The sequence below is a fragment of the Oculina patagonica genome, chromosome 4 (assembly GCF_052425735.1).
Source record: "Oculina patagonica isolate OP01 chromosome 4, crgOcupat, whole genome shotgun sequence".
Classification (NCBI taxonomy): Eukaryota; Metazoa; Cnidaria; class Anthozoa; order Scleractinia; family Oculinidae; genus Oculina; species Oculina patagonica.
In genome coordinates this window covers 26183880-26206395 of record NC_135761.1, presented here as the reverse complement: position 1 = coordinate 26206395, position 22516 = coordinate 26183880, and the positions used below count along the sequence as shown (strand labels likewise).

General features: G+C 37.5%; 3 protein-coding genes across 9 annotated transcripts in view; 2 read left to right on the top strand and 1 right to left on the bottom strand.

The window, feature by feature from the left end:
- Nucleotides 1–190: 190 nt before the first annotated feature.
- On the top strand, nt 191–9967 carry LOC144649974 (neuroguidin-A-like). Of its 2 annotated transcripts, XM_078509591.1 has the most exons (17): nt 191–298; nt 391–447; nt 799–870; nt 1318–1358; nt 1590–1686; nt 2793–2880; nt 4350–4405; nt 5872–5962; nt 6486–6578; nt 7298–7329; nt 7421–7482; nt 7686–7734; nt 8313–8396; nt 8647–8672; nt 9058–9085; nt 9242–9278; nt 9864–9967. In XM_078509591.1, the coding sequence occupies exons 1-17, from the start codon at nt 206–208 to the stop codon at nt 9887–9889; spliced, it is 1032 nt and encodes a 343-aa protein (XP_078365717.1). In that variant the 5' UTR covers nt 191–205; the 3' UTR covers nt 9890–9967. The 2 variants fall into 2 exon arrangements, with proteins under 2 accessions (XP_078365717.1, XP_078365718.1); XM_078509592.1 differs by lacking the exon at nt 391–447 and having other exon boundaries at nt 289–346.
- LOC144650004 (uncharacterized) lies at nt 9669–21933 on the bottom strand. 4 transcript variants are annotated; one of them, XM_078509639.1, is made up of 5 exons: nt 21817–21933; nt 21421–21488; nt 20583–20666; nt 20405–20476; nt 9669–9806 (listed from the first exon to the last, which is right to left on the bottom strand). In XM_078509639.1, exons 1-5 carry the CDS (start codon nt 21884–21886, stop codon nt 9798–9800), a joined length of 303 nt encoding a protein of 100 aa, XP_078365765.1. In that variant the 5' UTR covers nt 21887–21933; the 3' UTR covers nt 9669–9797. The 4 variants fall into 4 exon arrangements, with proteins under 4 accessions (XP_078365765.1, XP_078365764.1, XP_078365767.1 ...); XM_078509638.1 differs by lacking the exon at nt 9669–9806 and adding an exon at nt 11944–12072; XM_078509637.1 differs by lacking the exon at nt 9669–9806 and adding an exon at nt 19907–20185.
- The window catches only part of LOC144649964 (glutathione synthetase-like), a 93710-nt gene continuing 81187 nt past the window's right edge, over nt 9994–22516 (top strand). For 2 of the 3 annotated variants that reach the window (XM_078509569.1, XM_078509570.1), the window contains exons 1-2: nt 11992–12538; nt 16584–16847. In XM_078509569.1, the coding sequence (XP_078365695.1) occupies nt 16585–16847 (263 nt within the window). In that variant the 5' untranslated portion in view covers nt 11992–12538; nt 16584. Of the gene's footprint in view, nt 10697–11991; nt 12539–16583; nt 16848–22516 lie in introns of those variants that run through there. The other variant, XM_078509568.1, reaches the window with a different exon arrangement.

Sequence of the window (22516 nt, the reverse complement as noted above, 5' to 3'; positions counted from 1 at the left end):
CTCCCAGCCGACAAAGGACGTGCTAGCGTAGTCATGGATGCTGATACCTAGCGCACTAAGATGTCTACCCTGATCGAGAACGGACCGTACCAGATCCTGAACAAAGACCCGACAGACCGTAACATCAAGTGGTCTTAAATGGGACAACAAACAAACGGGGCCACGACTTGCTCCAGCGCCTTGGGTGACGGCGGGATATTCGATTATGGCTTACACCCCGCTAGTCCCGTATTACAGAAACGCCGCTGTCGTTTGGAATCGCGGCTTCGTCGTACATTTCAAGATGGCGGCGGAAACGGTGCGTCTCTGACTTCACTCCTCGTGCTTCTGAGTACTTGAATCTCTGGTAAGAAGCGTAAATTTTGATGCAGTCTATTATATTTTCTTCAGGTAATAGCAAAAGATTTACCGGAAGTAATATCAACCATGAGAGAGATGGGGGAGAAGGTAAGAAACAGTAAAACTAATGAATGGAAAATGCACGTGACAAATTTATAACTTTTGGCTAAACTACAGAATTCAGGGCTACTTTTGAAGACGGATATATTTGGTGGCTCATTTGGCTCGGTAGTCAAAAGGCGTAATTGGGAATAATAAAAAGAAATATCGAGGAGGAAAAGTTCTCTAGCTAACTGCCTACGAAAAGCCATCTTTTCAGTCTTGAGTCCTTAATTAGCTTAATTGAAGTGGTAGGGTATTCGTATTGTACTGTTAAGTTCTACAAAACTGTATGCTAATATTTAACATGCATTGCAAAATTGACGAATATAATAATTATTTTTGTTTGAATCATCAAAGGTTTCAGACATTGATCAACATGTAGAGAGTTTGATGAAGAAAATTTCAAGTGGATCATTAGCAACAAAAAAGGTCTGTGTGTGCTTCATGTAGGTATTGTTAACACTGACATTCCAAATAAAGTGAATTACTTCATACATGTGCTTCATATGAGCATCTCTGATGAATTCAAAGTCAGCAGAGACAGAGACTGGGGACTGGATTGGATACATTTATCTTGAGAAAAGGGTTTATGCGTGACATGTGAAAAGGGCAAAAATTAGACCGTGACGCGTGAAAATAGGGTGAAAATTTGACCGTGACGCCTGAAAATAGCTAGAAAAGACACGTGATTCGTGAATTTTGCTGTTGTAAGTATACGTAACACGTGAATTTGGTTAAAATTTGTGCATGAAACGGAATGACCACCACCCCTTTGCTACCCCCTCTTTCGAGCTTTAACCAGTCCCAAGATATTCTTAAATTTTTAATTTACACAACTGAAAGTAAAAGAAGTTAAAAACCTGCTGTTTCTTTCAGGGTGTTAGTTTTTTAGAGCTGAAGTTTCATCTGCTTCTTAGGTAAGTACAGGACTGAAGGTACATGTACAATAATGACTGTACATTGTAGATACATGACTGTACAATAATTCTTTGTGTTCGGAAAATTCATATTTCACTAAATAATCAGTTTTTAACTACAGTACATAACTGAAGTTTAAGATTTACTCATTTACAGAATTGGTATAACTTGTACAATGTACTAACATGCAGAACTTTGTATTATTCTGTTATTCATATTTTTTATTGCAGCTATGTTATTGATCTCACGTACTACTTGTTAACGAAAACTGATGGACAATCATGGCAAGAGGATCCGGCTGTGGAAAGACTAGTTGAAGTGCGCACTGTGAGTATCTGCCATTATATTTTGTTTTTATTGTTTAGCAGAAGTGTTACTCCTCACCAAAGATGACCTTTGTACAAGGTGCATTGAATTTGGCGGTGCCACCCGTGTAAAAAAGCGAAGTGATAATTGAACAAAAATCAGTGAGTCTGAGGCGAATAATTGTTTTAGTATAATTTTCAGAGGTGATCATGTAAACCAGTTTTTAGATTGAAATTGTAATTTACACTCAAGTTTTAGCAATAAAACTGAACAAAACAAACACTACGAAAAAGATAGAATGTTATCTGGTACCCTAATTTGTTTAATCGTTGGTGACTTCCGAGCAATTGAATGTGTGAATCCTCTCGAAATGAGTAGCTCCAGTGAGAAGAGAACTAAACAATGTTTTGCCAGTCGATCTGACTGAGTACATGGCCACATGAGATCTCCAAAACCACCGTGTTTACGATCAATTCTAATGCCTAGAAAACCATCTCTTGAAAATATTTTCAGCCCAAACGCCTTGGTAGTTAATTTGCAAAATTCCCAATGTTTTGAATAATTATCCAGAACTTTGAGTGATTTCTTTTTAAATGAGAGAAATGTTAATTCAGCAAATGCCGCCATGTTCACTAGCCTGGATGGCAAACATGGCATGGCTTAGTAGCCAAACCTTGAGTTGCTATATTCACTGCCTAGCATGGTGAATATTGCGTCAGAGTCTGAGCTTCTTGACCAATCAGTATTGAATTATACTAATAACCAATATTTCTTTAAGGACAATGGTGTGTGACAAAAAGATCCACATTTAGATCTGCAAGCAAATAAAGCATATCAAAATGAGAAACTACATGTATCTTTATGTACAGCAAACTGTATAATATTATGAAGTATAGTACATGAATGAGTCCTCACCTTGTAAGTCATGTATGTGTCATAACAAACTGCAGAATACATGTAGCATTAGCTTGAGGTTAACTTTGCCTGACTGTAAAAAAACCAAACATACTGTTGGAGTCATTCATCTTGAGGCAAACAAACCAAGAATTGTAAACTTTAACAATACATGTATATAATAAATAATAAATTATGCTTTTTCTTGATTTCCTCAATAAAAACTTATGTAGGTTTTGGAGAAACTGAGACCCATTGACCAAAAAATGAAGTATCAGATTGATAAAATGATTAAGGCTGCCACAACAGGAATGATATCAGGTAAACTGTTTCATTTGTATTTTAAGTACCTGTAAAGAAACCAAGGAAATAGCATTGTGAACCTAACTTAGTAAGAAAGTTTTTCCTCCTGGTCAAGTGAGTTACTGGTACTAACAGAACACTGAAGCGACTTGCATTTTCCTTTTTACCACTGACTATTTTATTCAGGAAGTTTTGTAGCTAGCCCAATGGTTGGTTGGTCCATCATCTGTAGACTTCTCATTGCAACTCCACTGACCAGCAGATATACTAGAAGAAAGAGTGTAGCAAGGCAGCCGTAATAAGGCACCCTCTTCAAATTTAAAGGGGTTTACAAGAAAAACAAGAAGCAAAGAAACAAAATATGGCTAACAATTATGTGTGGAAAGTATTCGACCGCCGAAAAAGTGGAAATTGAGAGCTGCAAAAGCAATGTAACGATTGATCTCTTTCACATATATCTGTCGAGCTAGTGTACATGTAGTACATGTAGGAGCATTCGAAAACTAAATCGGCTTTCACATAAGCTTCAAACCAGAAACCAGAGCGCGTGGCTGCTTGTTCCCAAGAAAAGGAAAAGCTTTTCAGATGAAACAGCACAATTACATTTGTACCTGAATCAGTCTATATGTTCTGTTATATTTTTTTACAGCGTTATTACTTAACCGCTGCCTACATGTAAATTATTCTGCAATGCATACCTACGGAGCGATATAATAAACAAACCATTTTAGTGTTATGGGTTAAAAAAAGAAAGAAAAAAGGAAAAAAAGAAAAAAACTCTCTCCTCTGGGATTCGAACTCGCAACCTCAAACCTCCCAGTCAGATGCCTACACGAGTGTGTTAATCAAACATACTTAGTCATGTAAGACAAAAATATCTTAATGTAATAGACATTCCGCCGTTTATCTGTTATCATGTGCATCAAAGAAATGTTTGAATCACCTGCTGCTCATAAATTTTCAAGGAATGGAAACTAAACTTTTAAACTTGGCAAAAAAATTCAGTCATGGCTTGAAGAGCTCTTTGATTTCCTCTTGGCACAAGTGCTCAAGGTGCAAAATGATAAATAAATAAATATCCAAAAGTTCATTAATTGCCTTGCGGAATACTTTAGAAGTTACAAACAGACCACATGAAAGTACTGTTGAATAGTTGTCTTGAATCACACACTAAACTTTTAACTAATGACTGTCTTCACTCATGTCAGTACAATGTTTACCTTCAACTCCAGGTACATTGTTCTGTATACATTACATAGTAAACTACATAATGTTTTGTTTTAACAAGGCAATATGCAAGCAAATTATACAAAAAGCAGGATTGTCTGAACTGACTAGTTATGCATTGTCACAAGTAATTACAGACACACCGGACACTGTAAATTTCATAATTTTTTAAAAAATTGATACTCTTAAGCCTGTACATTTATTGATTAATTTAATATTGATTGATTGATTGATTTATTTTCTATTTATTTGTCCTGAAGGTGCAGAAATTGATCCTCTGAGGTTTAAACCCAATCCTGACAACATGGTGACAAAGGTATCTTTTTATGCAGTGTTAAGGAACTACCGCGGCCCCCCGGCTCCCCCCGTTTGTAATCCATACAAAAAACCGAAAAAACCGGGGATAAAAAAAATACAGTCACAGACAACGCAACTTGAAAATACTTGCCAGTTTTTTCAAGTTTGTTGTTATTAATCTGTCTCAATCTTCGTCAGTCAAAACTATGTACTGAAATTTATTCGAAATCACAAGTTATGTTCTTGAATAAAGTGTATTTGTATTAACAGATCTATACATTCGTGCATGGATTTAGCCTCTGAAATGACTATGGGCTATGACACAAAATAAAAACCCCCGTGGAAGGTCTGACCTCTCACAAGTGACCACATCGGCTGGACATTTCAGGTGGTCAATTACGGGAGGTTCAATGTAATTTATTATGATCAAGACTAAAGCACAAATTTGATGTAAGTAAGTAAGTAAGCTGACTTTGAAAAAATGGACAAATTGAGTTAAAGAAGCAACGTCATGATATTTTAAGTAATTTTTACTTTAAAATTGAAGGAAACCTCAAAATAATAGTTTTCTAACATAGAAAAACAACAAACAAGTAATAAAAACGCAAAAATAAACGAAGATAGTTGTTGTGGTTTAATTTTATCTTTGGTTCAAAATTTTTCAAACCAGTTTGATTTTTATTTTTCATTGTCTCATATTCATTATCATAGTCTAAAACAAAGGAAAATAAAAATCAAACTGGTTTGAAAAAATTTAAACCAAGGATAAAATTAAACCACAACACATCCATTACAATTCCCAAGTGGCAATACTAGTAGTGTTGTGATGAACCATTATGGAAAGAACATAATTATTTGCAAGTGTTTTAATAAAGAAACATTACATTTGTAGGCTAAACACCACCTTGTTTTACTCCTGAATGTGATTTGACATTTGAGATAAAAATTAACGATAAGAAAATGGAATGACATTAAATTAGAATAAAAAGTTGAAGCTTATATAGTGATCGAAGAATGGAGTGAAAATATTAAGGGTGTGATAATCTATTAGCATAGTCAATTTTATGTTATAAACAGTTTAGCAGTCTGACAGAATTTGATTGCGTGTTAAGTTTCGGTTTGTGTTTCTGATAAAGAGCGTTTTGTAAATTGAGCAATTAAGCAATCGAGTTTCGTTCCAGTTTCTAATCGCTAATTTTTCTTCTCAAATGCTTCACAAAACATTTTGTTATTCGAAATGTGATTTAAACAAATTATTTTCTCCTTTCACCAATATGTTGCCTGCAAGCAGAGATCTGACGAAGTTGTAGGAATATGCATGATCATGTACATTAAACTTATGATAAATAACAACTTTGTGTAACTAGTAACATAAGAAATGTGGGAGATCACTTCTACTGCAGAAAGAGAGTCACAGACACTGTGTACATTCAGTAGTGATTAAATGAATATTGATTTTAATTTTCAACATTTTGCGAATATCAGCTTGATGATGAAGAGTTTGAAAGCAGTGATGAAGATGCTCCTAAGAAATCCAAAGTTTATGTACCTCCTAAGGTAGCTGCTGTCCCTTATGGTAAGCTCTTGAAATCATTAATTATTTGAATGAAAATTATAAATATTTCAAAGTGTCACAATTATTATTTGCTACAACTTATTAACCTGTGTACATTGTACATGTATTAGTGCACTCAATGACTCAACAATTCCCCTGATAGCAAAAATGGATACATTTGACACTCTGTACAGTTGGTGTACAGAGAAGTAATTCTAACAACAATTTTTACAAAGCTCACTAGATGCACATTTTAAGTACAGGTCTTTAAGATTTTGAAATAAAAATACAGACATTCTTTTGGCTAAAATGGCACAATTCTTCAAGATTGTGTGACTTACCAAACGAATCTTGGTGCAGGGAGGGGATGCTAGTAGTGTACTGAATGTTGTCATTTGATTACTTCAGTTGGTGTCACTTGTACTCCAAGTACAAGTAGCTGGAAATATCTACTAGGAAGTGCCCTCAAAATTTGCATGCAGTCTGTATGTTAACAGTTTATTTTGAACATGCTGTGAATGTATTTTGCTGGAAATCTTTCCAGATGAGGATGATGATAAGAAGACTAGAAAAGAGAGAGACGAGGAAAGAGCCAGAAAAAGAGTGCTGACAAGTTCACTGTTACATGATTTAAGAGGTGACATGATGACAACTTCTGAATTTGTTTTATTAATTTTACTGGTAGCTATTTATTTTAAACAATATTAACCTATATATAATGACAATACACAACTTCTAACTTTAATATTGATCATAATTATCCTTGCTTTTCTTAAATCTACTTTTAATTATATTCTTCATCTAATTTTTATTTCAAAAAGTTACTTATAGACTTTGTGTTATGATTATCTTGTACACATACTGTATAATCTAAACCTGCTGGCATGCCTGAAATATATGTACAGTCAACTCTCGTTAAAGCGGACACGCTCGGGGCGTCGTTTAGTGTCCGTAATAGCGAGAGTCCGTAATAACGGGAGTCATTTCCAGTCAAACCTTATTCGCCGGGGATCTGGTTTTTGTCCGTAATAGCGAGCGTCCGCAATAGCGGGGTGTCCGCAAGGCGAGAGTTGACTGTACATGTCTGTGCAATGCAGTTGTGGCCTGCCACACTGGTAGCTTTTTCCTTTCGTTTTTTGTTTCTTGGATCACACAATGTACATGTATCATTGAATTCGCTCGAGTATTTGGATCACACAGTTAGTGTACCCTTTGATTTGCTCAAGTTTTCCCCAGTCTCTTTGACCAATTCAAACACATTGAGAAATTTTTCACTGCTCACCAAAAGATTCCTGTATTGCTGCTTGATTGAAGTAATTTGACTATTGACAGCTTAGTGGTTTGTTCTGTTTTTAGATGAATATGGTGATGCGCCACAAGAAATTCGGGTATGTATCTTTGAGAATTTAAAACTGTGTAAACTTGGTTCAATACATTGCTAGCTATCCGTTTTAATTAAACATTGGTAATTTCTTTTAGGACGAAACAGTGTCACGATGGAAAAAACAGAAGGAAAAGGAAGAAGAGGAAGAACGAACAAGGTACGCATTTTGTGCTTTTTAATTTGTTTGATTTTATTTTGAGCTTCAAATCAATATTACTGGAGATCACATGGTTATTAGACAGATCTGAAACACAAATGCAATAATTCTGCCAACTATACAAGATACTAGATAAGGTTTGATTGCTACGAAATATATATATTTAAATGGTTGTACATTAACAATTTGCTTTTCAATTGTAGATATGAAGAAGAAAATCTTCTTCGACTGCCAGCTAAGAAAAAGAAAAAGGTGTGTTTTCTAAAATTCACTCATATTGTAAACTGCACTAAGCCACACTGTCAGTATTTCCTGTCAAACCTGTTTTAAATGTGGCTGAATGTAATTTAGGCTAAGTTAAAGTCGAGCCAATTCTGGTCAGCGGCAATCAATAGACCATGCACTATGATGTCACATACAGGGTTTTCCCATTTTACACGTATTGTGTGTTCCAGCTGCGTATGGTTGTGCAATTTGTTTCTAGCTCCGAAATGTGCTTGTGAGTTGCTGGTTTCTCCCTTTCCCTCCCTCCCTCATTGGTGGATTTGGTAAATTTAGGGTTGATATTAAGTATTTCCACTGACTTGGTCAGTGTGACGGTGTCTGGTGGGTGGTTGCCGCTCTCAGAGTTGCTATGGATACCTGTGTGCCCTGCTTAAGCCTGTTTGTATCGCTATGGAACCACCACCCACTATCATAGACACCTTCCCCAACCTCATCTATTGGCGATGAGTTTAACTGGTTAATGTTGCACATTGTTGTGAGAAAGTTGTCGCTCACATTGTTTTTAAGTTGATGAATGGTTGATTTTTGTGTGATTGATTTCCCAGATATCTGAGCGGGCTCAATCAGGCATGAATGAACTGACGTCATTCGCTGACTTGTCTGTGCTCAATACTGAAGAAGGTGACAGGGTTAGTAAGCTTAACTGATAACATTACACAGTTTACATACTACAGTACAACAACTGCCTGGTAGAATAATTGAACTGATGCTTAAAATTCCCTCCTGTGTACTGTGTACTAATATTGTGCTTTAAATACCATAATAAATAATTATACCAGTTTTGAGCCCCATTATAAAACCTTTTAATAGCTTAAGCTCGATTTTTCAGTGATCTTGCTGTTTTGTTTACTTATTGCTGTTTGCTTTATTGTTTTATAGAGTGGTGAATACTCGGCAAAATCCAGGTAATTTGATTTTGGTAATCCTTTCCTGTTTGTTGTTTGATGTCATGTTCTCTATGGTACCTCTACCACAAAATCGTTTTTAATGAGCAAGTGCTCTTGCCGTAATGGAAATATGCAATACATTTAATGAAAGCACTCTTTTAAAGTTTCAACTTGATTTGTCTTAAGTCTTCGTTGGGATCAGTGGTTCATGGCGCCGGAGCTTTACCTGGTTTCTGTAGCATGATGCACTAGTAGGAGTTTTTTTTTATTTCTCCCTAGAAGAGATGCTATCCATCACAGGGTTACCCTCCAGCATTAAATGTACTGGTACCCATTTATAAACCTGTGTTTCCCACTCTTGTCTGCTCTTGTCTAAATGCACTTGTTTAATTGTCTCTTACAGCTCAAGCAGTAAGAAGTCAAAGTCTAAGGTAGCGTATCAAATAATAACATCTGGTTCTTTTTTTTCTTAAGAGGGGAACTTACTTTTGAGGAGGGTGACTGGGTTTATATCAAGTTGAGTTCAGAATTAGAATACTGTGCGGCAAGTTTTCATAAGTTTAATATATGTTTATTTTTTTTCGTAGTGGAAGAAGAAGTTTGGAAGTGCAAAAAAGAAGAAAGGTAAATAGACCTTTATACTGATACGGCGGCCATTTTGATTTCTATTTCCAGGCAAATCAATGTGCCCCCGGCATCCCAGAATATGCTATAAATTATGAAACAAATGGCCGCCGTATAGGTAAAAATGTATGTTGTGCAGTTCAACTTTTGAAACATAATGGGGGGCGGGGGGGGGGGGGGGGAGCGTTAAACAGATATGAGGCGTTTATTTCACTTTAACTGTAACATTACAACGTCAACAAAACAAACAAGACACGAAGTTTTTTAATACAAACTTTACACCTCAGGGGCGGCGGTTATTTAAAAGTGGGCGTTTATTATATTTCTCAAAAGTCAAATCTGCGATGTCATTTAGCTGATACTCGGTCCCTTTGTAATCCTTATCCTGACATGTTCCTTTGGCAAGACATATACCTTAATGTTTTTCGTCTGACTATGCCCATTGGCAGGGATTAGCCTTTCAAACCTTGCCAATTCATGCTACAGCGATTGAAGTTAGCTATAAGTCATCTAGCTTGTCTAGTCACCCTGTGGGTTTAAAAAAAGTTTTCATTAACTGGTGAATTTTTTTGTAATTTTTTTCAGGGTTTGCCAAAAGTCGCCGACGATAAAACACCAACGATTAAGCAAACAACGCTTTTTAATTTTCGAATTAATAAACACTTTGTCAGTGATTTTCCTGACTGTCAGTTTTTGTTTGTGTTTTTATAATTTTCACTTTGTCTGCTGGTGATCTGACTCATTCGCTTACAGCTTTAAATGGACACTTGCCATAAATGGCTTTTGGCCAATAGCAGCTCAGTTAAACTTGCATCCAGTTCAAATTCTCTTGATGTTTCGTTCCACGCCCTTTCAACCTGATGTTTGTTTGGTTTCCAGACGTAGTTTTTTAACAACTACATTGTATACAGCTAGTGTTACGATTACAGCGATTGCGATATTTTCTCAATTTTCCCCGAACTTTTGTTAAGAAATACGTGAATGCTCCATAACAACTTGGTTAGAAAATACGATTAGGATTAATGCCAACTTTTCTTGAGTGCCTTTTGCGTGTTTATTGTGAGTTTGAATAGGGTCGTCGTTTGCCGTCCAGTTGTAATTCGACTTTTTTTTACCAACCTGTAATAATTTATTAGCGACCTTATTTGGCTATTCTAACTCTTGGACCATGCGCGAATATCCTTGAGATAACCGGTACATTGTTAAATATCGGCAGCTTTTATGATTAGCGCTCCACCCCAAGGGAAATATTATCATCTCACGCTTCGTTACACCTCGAGATCAGATCTTTGGCTCTGAACTGTATCTCAACCACGCCTTGCGGCAACTTTGCAGTCTGTGTTATCAGTGAGCGACAACTTCGGAAAAAAGTTTCAGCATTGAAGAACTACATACGAAATCCCACGCCTTAAAACCAGGTAACAGGTGATCTCTTTTCTCCATTCATTGCACATTAACCGTAATATGAAAAATTACCAAGTTTTTAATGAGTAGTAATTACGACGGTGTTACAGTTGCGCATAAATAAACTAGTTGAATGCGTTTTTATCGTTGTAAGTTCTTAAATTGTTACTAATGTCGTTGAAAATAATGATTTAGTTTAATCGAATAACAATAGCTGTATGCTTTCCAATAGCTATATTAGGGGTTTGGCCTTTTAACCGATAGGATCTAATTAAAATTTGCAACTTTGAAAGTTGCAACCCGCAATTCCTCTAAACTGAAGCTGACATTTTTTTAAACAATAAAATTCTACTCTTTCTCTCCTCGAAAAATTAATCAAACATTTGAAATCTGATATATTTGTGTTCAAGCACAAACGCGCCATCATGGACTAGTTCAAACGTCTCCATGGTCGAAAAATTTCTCAAAAATTCGCATCTTTAATATCGACTGATTTGTACGTTGTCAAACGTTCCTTTGGGGTCACAGAAGGATTTACCTTTTCAACATATGTCTTTTTCCAGGCCGGATCTTTTCAAACGTGTTTTTCCGTGGAAATTGTCAAATCCTTAATTCGCTACAATGTAGGCTTACTACAAACGTCTGCGTGCCACACCTTATCAAGTAACATGTCACTAAGGAGTAGATTTACTGGTTTTGACAGGACAGGTAACCTTTATAGCCACCAATCGTGTATGGCAGGTATTGCTATAAAAAATAAATAAAGATTATGAATAAGAGGTTTTCCTTGTAGTCAACGTAGCTTGCATTTAGAGCTTTTTTAGCCTTGGATTTTCCCTGGGTGCGTCGTTTACAAGACTGTATGCTGATTTATTTCTCTTGATATTATAAGGCAGTAATAAAAGTCTTGACTGGCATTTTGAGTATCAAATAGGGCATAGATTTCAGTCCTGATTTCGGTTATGAACCGGTCGGCGTACCCGGGACATCCTCGCAAACATTTCGGACGGAACCTCCTCAACGCCCCACCCCTTTCCCCTTGTAAGTACAGTGGATATTTTTTTGTGTAATTCCTTATTTTGGTGGAAGTGTTTAATAACGTTTCAAAACGCGGAAAATCACCGAGACATGGCCCGGGCGGGACGCCAAAAAACGGCATTGTTGTTTAGATATCACACTGCAGTGGCTACATTTTCTGCATTACTTTGCGACGAGGTTCAGCATGCGGTATTGGGACTTACTGCGCGTGTAAAGTGCTGACCAAAATAATCGCAGCCTCGGGGGAGGAGGGGTTTCTTTTGGTCACGTGGTGGTCTTAGAATAACGACACAACTTGTCCCCATGGTCTACACGAAAAGACCATCTTTCCTGCACCGCGCGTGTGATCCTTCTATGAAAAAATCAATCAGTTGATAATTTATTAGGCTAAGCACAGCATCAAATCTTAGCTTGAATGGTTTTAGCCATACCAAGAAAAGCTAATCGATTTGCTTTCATTGTTGAACTACACGAATTTTTTGTTGTTGTTGTTGTTGTTGTTTCATTTATTTGTTATATTAGCACTGAAATTTCAAGTTGAAGATGAAGTCAATAAAGTGAGCCCTTCAGTTAGTGTTGTAGCCCCGGGGGTGTAGCGAACCAAACTGCTCGTTAATATCCGCATAGTGATCGCCGATAAATGTCACGCGAAGCCATGCTAACGTTCGCCAAATATGGGCATAGTTCACACACAAACTAAACAAACCCAAAAACTGTCAGTTTTGCAGTCACGACGGTCACGACACAATTCAAGTGAGATCTGACGATCAACCAAGAGCGTTGAAGACGAAATTTGTCGATATTACCCTGGTAACCACGTAAGTTGAAGCTGTGATTTACTTTTGCGAATGTTTTCTTTTTGTTTTTCTTTCCAAATGCCATTTCGTTTTAGTAGTTCGCTTTCCGTAACTTTAAAAAACATAATATTTGTATTTCGTCTGCTCTAGTATAGAGGCGACCATTTGGCCTTTTTATTATTATTATTATTATTATTTTTTATACAATGGCAGGAGATCTTAGCAAGCTCTATTGAGCTTTTCTAGGAAGATCCCCTCGTTACATTTATATAAGTTCTTACTAATTACAACAGCAGATGGATGATCATTTTAAATATAAAAGTTACACGGGTCTGTTTTAGTAATAATATGACTACATTCTGAATCTAACATAATAAAGTGTTTTGATTTTGTACACAAGCTTTTATGCTTTTCTTAAAAGAATTATATGTTTTGGAATTTTTTAGATTTTCCGGCAAACTATTCCAAATTTGTGCCCCCCTAACTATTATTAAACTACAGTCGAAGCTCTCGTAAGCGGACACCCTCGGGACGCGAAAAAAGTGTCCGTAACTGGAGCTGGCCGCTTACGAGAATGGTTCTCGTAAGCGGCCACTAGAGGTGTAGGGGAAAGATGGCCGCTTACGGGAACTTGCCCAGCTAACAATAACCGGACGGACGTGGATGACGACAAAGAAACACTAAAATATAGTACTGATATTACTGTAAAATCATTGTGACGAACGGCAATGTGAAGTTGATTTGCAAAAACAAGATACAGAGGTAGTTAAAAGAAATTTCTTTGGGCTGTCCGCTTACGGGAGCTTCAAAACAAAGAAAAAGTCTAAGTCGGTAATCTCTAAAAGTGTCCGCGGCCGCTTACGGGAATGTCCGCTTACGAGAATGTAAAAATACAGAGTTTGTATAATTTGGAGTTAAAACGGGGTTTCAGACAAGGGGACCGTAAGTAGAGCTGTCCGCTTACGAGAGTGTCCGTTAAGAGAGCTTCGACTGTATTCCGTATAGTTTGTCCTTTTGTAATCTATAAAAATATTTGATGCTGATCGAGTATCATGACAATGTATACTTTTATTTAATCTAAAAATATAATTATTAAAATATTCTGGTAAACTATTGTTAAAGTAAGAGTACATTAAAAGTGCTATCAAATACATATTCAGCTCATATATATTAAGAATATCAAGAAAGAGAAATAGAGGCTTAGATTCATCTCGGTAATTTGAAAAAGTCATTATTCTTACTATTTTTTTTTTTTTGTATTGTGAATATTGATTTAAGCCTTCGCAAGATTGTGAAACTTGTTGATTTCCATGCCAATAGAAAAGCTTCATATTGATAATGATGAATACTCTGAAATCACTGAAATAAGAACCGCAGCTTGCAGCTTGTATAGTGAAGGGGGGGGGGGGGGGGCAGGAGCCCGGGAGAAAAGGGGCGGGAAGCGGGAGGAGAGAGGGCGGGAAGCGGGATTCTTAAGGTGGCGGGAACCGGGAGAAAACAAGTGAAATTTCTCATTAATTTTTCATTATATTTCGCAATGGAATGGAACAAACAGGGGAGAACAGCTATAGAAAGGGGCGGGAGGCAGGAGTAAAAGGAACGGGAAGCGGGAGTAAAAGGTACGGGAGGCGGGAGGTTCAGACCCCCCTTTGGCCCCTCCCCCCCCCCACTGTTGTCAGACTGAGAGAAAGCTTGATCAGTTAACAAAAGAAGCATGCAATAATATGTTTAATTATTGGCGCTGATCGACTCACAGTTTAAATAACAAAAGAGTGCTATAAAAATATTGACAGTTTCCATTGCTGATAACCAAATGTACGTTTAATTTGTATAGAATAATTTTCAATATAGTAAAAGCTTGAATGACTTGCTAGGCTTGCAATTCGTTGACGTTGACAATTCACTTGACAGCCAAACGATCACATTTACATGTCCGGGGGGGACTTCTATATGGAAGGGGCAGGGATGCTCATCAGAAACTTTGAAAAGAACTAATGAAATGATTTCTTTTAATATGTTTTCTTGCAGTTTGACAATCTAGGTGTGGTTCAAGTTTTTCCTGACTCTAAAAGATACCAAAAAACTAATACAGTCAACTCGCTCTGACGGACACCTTTGAGACCAGCTCCATCTGTCTGTCTTAGAGAGGTTTCCGTCTTATAGGGAGTTTAGTTGCAGAAAAATAACTGAAAAGCGGCAGGGACGGGACCAACAGCAGGTGTCCATCTTACAGAGGTGTCCGTCTTATAGAGGTGTCTGTTAAGAGAGAGTTAACTGTAATAAAATTTATATTTGTCTATTTCTTTGTGTGCAGCCCTAAACAAGACCATATAATTATGGCTAAAAATATTGGTGTTTTGCCCAGGACATGCATGCAACCTTTTTTATCGTTCTTTAAATTGAAGCCTATTTAATGGTCTTGGTTTTTTTTTTCAGACTTATTAACAGAACATTTTTTTTTTTCAAATCTTCACTTATACAAGACTGGAAAGTTAATGCAGAAATAAACAAGGCGTTTCGGATTATTATGATCTTCATAAATTACTCATTCACTTTGATCCCACGATGAAAAGGCTCAGCTGATTAGGACCAATCATTTTTATGGGTTGGAGGGAGGGGGGTTCATTTGAAATAGTGCAAAATGTCTACCAGAAAAGTGCCTAAAATAGCATTTTCAAGATTCTGCAAATTTAAATTTTCCTGGGGGAGCATGCCCACAGACCGGCCCTACTCTGTGAATACTGAGTCAGCAGCACTCAATAGGGGGGGGGGGGGTCATGATCCCATTTTACACACAAATTTCAACCAAATTAACATGTCACATGTACTTGAAAAAGCAGAATTCACAAATCACATGTCCTTCCCAGCTACTTTCATGCATCACAGTCTTTCTTTTGCCCTTTTCATGTGTCATGCATAAACCCTTTGCTACCCTCTATTATTATTATCACTTTAAACTTCATTTTTGTATGATATTTTCAGTTTAGCTTGATAAGTTTTATTGCCATCATTTGTTTTTTTTTTGGGGGGGAGTGGGGGTGTTGATCAAACATTCTGGATTCGAGAAGGGTCCAGGGTAAAAATTTCTGATGACAAGGGGGGACACAACCACACCTATCTCAAGTCATTGCAAAAAAATTTCCAACAGCCTCCTGGAGTGTCTTGACCCAGAATGCAAAGCACTTAACATTGGGCTACCAAGCCTTTAAGTTGTTTTATTATTAAGGTCCTCATTGCATATAATTTTACGTGAGATTAGCGTGCACATTAAGTACTGGTAAAGAGTATTTTTTTTTCTAATATGGCTTGGCTCACAAGAGAGATATATAGTTCCTGTATATTTTTACACTTTACAGGCACTATCTATCAAGTCTCACCATTACCATTTACATGTAAGAATGGGACGCTATTGAAGATAGTCTGAAAAATATACGAGTCTTTATTACATCATAACTTTAATAATAATTCAAATTTCCTAAAATTCATACAAAGCATTTAAGCACGTGGACATTCTTTATCTGTTGGCATTGATTTTAATTTTCAGATCTATAAGTCCTTTCAGTTTTAGGGTTTTTCCTATTCCGGTCACATGACTTGTCAAATATGGCGGTGATTTGATACTCCTGATGGACCCGTCAATGGAACAAAGTTGTGCAAAAATCTTGTCTTTAGGAGGTTTGGTTTCCAAAAAAATGACCGTCAAAAATCTTTCTTAGCAACAAATTGGTAGTTAAGAAGGACCCCCCTCCCCCCTTAAACAAGTCGTACTCACGTTTTCTTGACAAAAAAGTTACCATTAGAGAGCAACATTCATGCCTAATAAAACACCTTTAATTTTAGCACTTGTATGAAACCATTACTGTTAAGTGTCATGATAGAAAGTGGTAGGAGTGACCCATCAAAGTGCAAGAGATGGAACGTGCTGCCATCTCAAGCAAACTATTAGAAGTGAGGCAAGGCCGATGTTGTCAAATCTGCATGATTGAAACTCAGGGTTTAGTTAAATTATAAGAGTTCTTATAATTAATTTTCAGGAATTTATAATCAAGTAATTTTCTTCCAAAAGGATGGCCCAACCATTATATGTTGGCCACGAGGTTTCACAAGATGAAGTCAATTATCTTGAGAAAGAAGGAAGAGATTACTGTCTTGCACATGGAATGGTTTATAAAGACTCCAAGGGAGATTCACAACACATTCCCTTTACTCTGTTCCCTTCACCGTTCCCGCAGAAGCTTTTCAACGCTGCTAAAGGAGTGCAGGCAGATTTTAACCTGCTTGTACACAAAGTGAGCCAGGACTACGAGTTTACGAAGAATGCGCTTTCAAGGTAATTGTGATCAGTATAAATAAGTAATTTTCCAGGTAAAAGCCTTTGCAGCCATAAAACGTGATTTATAAGCTCTACCAATAAATTATGCGTTTTTGTTGTGAAGGAGAGATAGGACTTTTTGACAGACATCTTCATGTCTTTCAGATTTTCGGGCAACTGAGCAAGATCTTTTCCAAATTGCATTTACTACATGGTATTGTTTCTAAATAGGTTTGGGTGGACGGTGGAAGACTTCGTCTTCGCCTTCTTTGAAAACAAACGACCGTGAAAAAAATTTCCCAAGCCTTTCCTTCAGTGTCCAAACAGCTTTAAAATATAATCTATATCAGTATTCTTTATCATGGGTTACGCGGTTAAGCGTAAACATTTCGTTTGCTTTTTACTGTATGAACACAGTGGAAAGCCATTTCCACTGAGGAACACTAAATAAGCTGATTTAAATGATAATGAAACTAATATATCTTCTGGCACATATTTACAAATGTCAGTTAAGTCTACAAAATTGATTGTCTTTTTTACTATTGTCACTGCTAAAACCACTCACTGACTCTTTGATCAAAGAGTGAGTGACTGGTTTTATCAATGACAAATTCACGTACAATTGTCTCCCTGTGCTTTCAGTCTCGTTTCAAAAATAATTCAGTAATAAATGGGTAATTAATTACACAAAACGAGAATTCATGAGTACTCAGAGACCAATTCTTTTCCTGCCAGTAATTCAGCAACTATTATATGAAGAACTTGCTCTCCGAGTCCAAGATCATATTCATAATCGGATTTATCATTTGATTCGGAATCCAAGCCATCAGGGAAGAAAGAAACTTGGGGCAGTTGCAGTTGTCACATCGTGCACTGGTTTGTTGTTTGTGAGGGATTCACTGAGGGATTTGCCTCAGCAACTGATGACATTTGATGTTCCCTCGTTGCAAAGCTCAGGCTGTTGTGAAGTTCACACCCCATTCCTTGGGATGCTCGTTAAAGATTGATTCTTATGATTAATAGCGTGGAACATTGCAGCATTGTTGGCATAGATGGTTTCAAAACAGGTTGCATCATTGCTTATTCAGCAGCTGGTGTCTTTTTTATCACACTTTTCTCTTTAAGCACGCCTCTGTAAGTGCTATAAATGGCCTCTCAGCAACGGCTAGATTCACGAATGGAATCTCCACGGGCTAACATTCATCAGCCATCTCGTGGATGGTTTCCATTGTTTCTGCTTCTAGCTGGTAACGTTATGAAAGTAACGGACAGTAGCTACTGGCCACTTAACACCCGCTGGTTGTCCAAATGTGCCATGCTGTAGAGAGTGTGGCGGGTTAAACAACCCTTGATTCGTTTCTGTCATCTCTTTTGGCTGAATAACATTCTCCCACACTCCAAAAGAACTGTCTTCTGTAACAGACTTCTAAGCTTGCGGCCTCTTTTTAGAGCTCTAAGGACAAAAAAGTCATTTTCAATGGCAATTGTTCAATTGCTTCAATCTGTTACTTGTGTTCGTGGCTGCTTAGCTTCCGTCAGCTCTCCAAATAAAGGTTAAGGAGTCACTGGGTATCGTTCTCCGTCTGTTTTCAATGCCTCTGGATGTCTAAAACTGTTTTCTGCCGTTGTAAAAACGTCTCTCGACTTTGACGACGGATTCTGTGCCCTGTTAATGGAAACCTCGACGTCCCACGACCTCTGTTGTTCACAGTCTTCTTCCGTTCTTTGCTCGCTTTAGTCGAGAGAATGTTGGCCCCACAACAAGCGATTTCTCAGCTGACGATTTTCCATTGGTCTCATAGGATACGATGTCTTGTAAATCGGCAATTACATTAGTAGGTCCTACTACTCCTAAAGATGTCTGTTGTTGATCTCGGCTTAAACTCGAGCCGAGACCGGGGGTCCGTTTCTCGAAAGCCTCGAAAACTTTTCGGGCCCGCAAAGCCATTTTAAATTATCTGTATCATGTTTGAAAACAGAGAAGTGCATAGGCCTGAAACTTTGCATGAGGGAAACCTCTGTTCATATTAAAAATAACCTGGAATTTAACAGCTGTATCGGCCTGAATTTAACAGCTCTATAGGCCTGAAACTTTGTATGAAGGAAACCTCTGTTCATATTAAAAATAACCTAGAATTTAACAGCTCTGTTAAACTAAAAGGTTTGAGATTTTGCTATGGCTTTTCGGGTGCGAAAACTTTCATCGGGACCTTTGAGAAACGGGCCCCCGGGACCGGGATGTGCTCATGTGTTGAGGAGTTGAACGTGGCACGACTTTCCCTTTTGCCTTTTCATTTGGCCTGAGCCAACAGCCTGAGCTTTTGCCTTTTCATTTGGTGCAGGAACATCCATATGGGCTGGTAAGATTAAACGTGGTGAATTTTTCTCTTTGCCTTCTTCTCTGTGTTGCTTTTACACACCATTGCCCTGGCAGTCAAATTCACTTGAAGGCTGTATAATCTTTTAAATGATACCTAGATCGCGGTTTTTTCGTTAATGTAGCTTGAAATGTGGACAAAAACGCATAGAAATTTCAGTGAAAAACTCAAAAGAGAATTTCCGCCAACCACCCCTTGCTTCTCCACGATCAAAATTTCCTGCAAGGATGATGCTTTCTCCAAAAGTCTTGAACTGAGAGCAAGCCCTCTATGAGGCTAACAAGTGCAGCAAAAAGATAAGAAAAGGAGGAAAAGGAAAAGCGGAAAAAAAGAAAAAACGAAAAGCCTAAAGTGGTAGGGCGCCTTCTTGATCCAAAAATGTTGACTTTTGCGCATGCCCGAGCAGAAATGTCATAAAATGCGATGCCATTGAAAAGAAAGGCACGCCTTCATGTTGCAAGTGGTGTTTTAAGCAGGTTAAAGCATATTAAGCTCAAAATTGACCAAAAAATGCCAAAAACGTGCAAAAAGTGTGATATTTTGGAAAATCTCCAAGAGTCAATGGGTTAATATCACTGAACACCTCCAACTCATGTTCAACACATGCGTAAATTTCCTGCGGCACGAACAACAGTGCATTTAACGCAGCATTTACGATATGAAGAAATTGAAGGTGAAGGAAGGTTTCTTTCGCTTCAAAGCTTTCTTTGAACATTCATGTATATCATAGTCATCAGCAAGAGTTCCTTGTGCTTTGTGGTCATTTATACCAGATGAGGCTTGCCGCGAAATAGGTGTTGAGCTCGGGACAATATCGTCTGGTCTACAGACGCTGGTGTTTCTTAAAATAAGTTTTTCGACTGGCGGAGGCTGTATTCCAATCCTACGATTTTATCTTTTCTCGCTAGTTGATAGGCTTTTCTTTCCTTTGTTCATCTGCTTGTTGAGTTGTTTTCTTTCATCGATTGCCGATGTTCTCTGCAAACAGTGCAAAACCATGCACTTGGTTTTACTTCATCAATACATTGCAAAAAAAATATTTTTACATTTGCAATGTGCTTCAACATGTTTGTCTCGGTCTAAAGGAGGAGGGAAGCTGACACAAGTTTACGGGCTAAACGAATATTTAAAATATTCTGCTAACAAAGGATTAGGTTTAAATTTTTCGATGACTGGAAGCTTCTACTCTAAACTTACCATTAAAATGAGGAAAAATCCCGCACTGGTATGCGAAATAAAAGGGAATGACGGAAACGATACATCAATTATCTGAAAAAGCCAATATTAAATTGAAATGATTTGATCTTAACTGTACACGGAAAAATACGGCTTGCGTTCAATGGATTAAAAGGACAAATGCGCTTGGTGCTCATACCTTTGCATAATCAAAGTTCTTGATATCGTTTAATTTCATCTCAGGTAGATAAAATTTTATCTGATTCCACAAACCCTTCACAGCCTACAAGATATTAAAAGGACAATTTACCTGTGATAGCAACATAAATTGTTTTCTTGGCAAATCAAAGCTCAGTAAAACTGGCTAACGATTGTCACCACCGGCAGCCTATGATGTTAAAGTCAGATCAACTTGGCAGGTTTGCCGTTGGTTAGTACTTGGGACAAATCGAATGTAATGAGGGCGAGAAAAACTTCCAGCCAGTGTCTCGGGCATATAAAGATAAAAACAGCCTTTACATCGGACCCAAGATGTTCCGCAAAAATGCTTCAAGCTTCAATTGTGCCGTCTAAATTATCACTAAGATTCTAATCCAAAACAAAGAATTCCTGAAGAAGGCCATCTCATTGACCCATTTCAGCTCATTTGAATTAAAATTCACCTGAGATGAAATGATTAATGGGACAAGTCTTTAATAAACTTGGCTACGAAACAACATGTTTTTCTAAACCATAACTCATGATTAGCACAACTTGTTCAAGATGGTCACGACAAAGTCATGCGCTTATTGTAAATTGGCCGCAATCATGCCACGCGCCTCAACCGTACCGTCCAAGCAGAATATTTAGCGGGTTTATTGATTGTTAATTTAACATAATTCAATTTGTAATCGTACTATTTTTTAATTTAAGTTCCAAGAAAACCAGTTCCACAATAACGCGACCAATTACATTTGATTTTTTTCCGACGGTAAAAGAATAGGCCTGCTATCTTAATCTAACTTTGTTGCGAAGCACAACGGAAATTAAAGGCTAACCTCAGGCAGTGGGTATTCCATAACACTCTTCAAAACTGTATTGACACCAAAAAGTTCATTTTCGTAACCTGGAGCGAAAAAAAGTAAGGTTAGAAACATCAATGAAAAAAGGAAGAGCGTAACACTGTGCAAACCGAAAGTTACTTGACAAATTAAGGAAACGGTATTTTTTTTAAAAAAAAAAAATAAGCTTAAAGGCAGTTATTAAGTACAAAGACGCTTTCTTCATCATTTTCATCATTAACAGAATCGCTCACTTCGTGAAGTGGGAAATAGTAATTTTTTACAATCTGTTTGACACAAACTCAAAATTTAAGCTCAGCATTCGCTAGCGGATCAAAACCAGACTGCAGTTTTACGAAGCGTTTACATGATTAAAATACTCAGGTTACTTACCTGAATAGCTTGTCACAGCAAAACTTAGAAAAATGACAATCGAAATACTGAAAACGATTTTCAAAATCATGTTTGTTGTATTTTTCGACCATCTACTCCAATCTCCAACTTTTTTGCTGTAGAATACCTGACGCGCGCTAAGTTCATTGTTACGTAGCCATGAGGGTGACCGCTGACGCGACTCGGTAACCGCATTTTGATTCTTTTAAGGCGGAGGTTTTGCAATGTCATGATCAGCTACTAAGACATACTAAAACTTTGTTTTGCATTGACAGACAACTGACGATAGAAAAAGTATTTGAGAGATAAACGCAACTTACCGTTAAATGGAAATATTGTGCGCGCTGATTATCTTTTAACTGCTCGCGCATTCTAAGAAGCGAAGATCTGCGCGCGCGTGAAAGTAATTGATTTTACAATTATAGCTAACAAATTTCTCGCCCGCTGATTGGTGTTTGGACAAATGAATTTCGACAGTCGCCCCTCACTTGTCCCAACTCTCCACGCCAATGTATGGACCACAGTTTCTTTCAAAGGCAAATAAACCACAGTCTGTTCGACTTTTGACCATCCGCGCTCCTTGTTGGGCTTTGCTTATTTAGTTTGAAACAAATTTTTAATTTGAATTTGCACGGCCTAGTTTTTTCCAACTCGAGACATTTGCTAATCTTATCATGTCTTACCCAGTTCGATCTATTCA

What these genes read in the sequence shown, in the direction of transcription:
- LOC144650004 (XM_078509637.1), bottom strand. Translation starts at nt 21,886, where the DNA reads ATGATTTTGAAAATCGTTTTCAGTATTTCGATTGTCATTTTTCTAAGT. An exon ending in TGCTGTGACAAGCTATTCAG is followed by an intron (nt 21,489 to 21,816) that starts GTAAGTAACCTG and finishes TTTTCGCTCCAG; the next exon opens with GTTACGAAAATGAACTTTTT. An exon ending in TGGAATACCCACTGCCTGAG is followed by an intron (nt 20,667 to 21,420) that starts GTTAGCCTTTAA and finishes AATATCTTGTAG; the next exon opens with GCTGTGAAGGGTTTGTGGAA.
- LOC144649974 (XM_078509591.1), top strand. Translation starts at nt 206, where the DNA reads ATGGCTTACACCCCGCTAGTCCCGTATTACAGAAACGCCGCTGTCGTT. An exon ending in GAATACTCGGCAAAATCCAG is followed by an intron (nt 8,673 to 9,057) that starts GTAATTTGATTT and finishes TGTCTCTTACAG; the next exon opens with CTCAAGCAGTAAGAAGTCAA. An exon ending in GTAAGAAGTCAAAGTCTAAG is followed by an intron (nt 9,086 to 9,241) that starts GTAGCGTATCAA and finishes TTTTTTTCGTAG; the next exon opens with TGGAAGAAGAAGTTTGGAAG.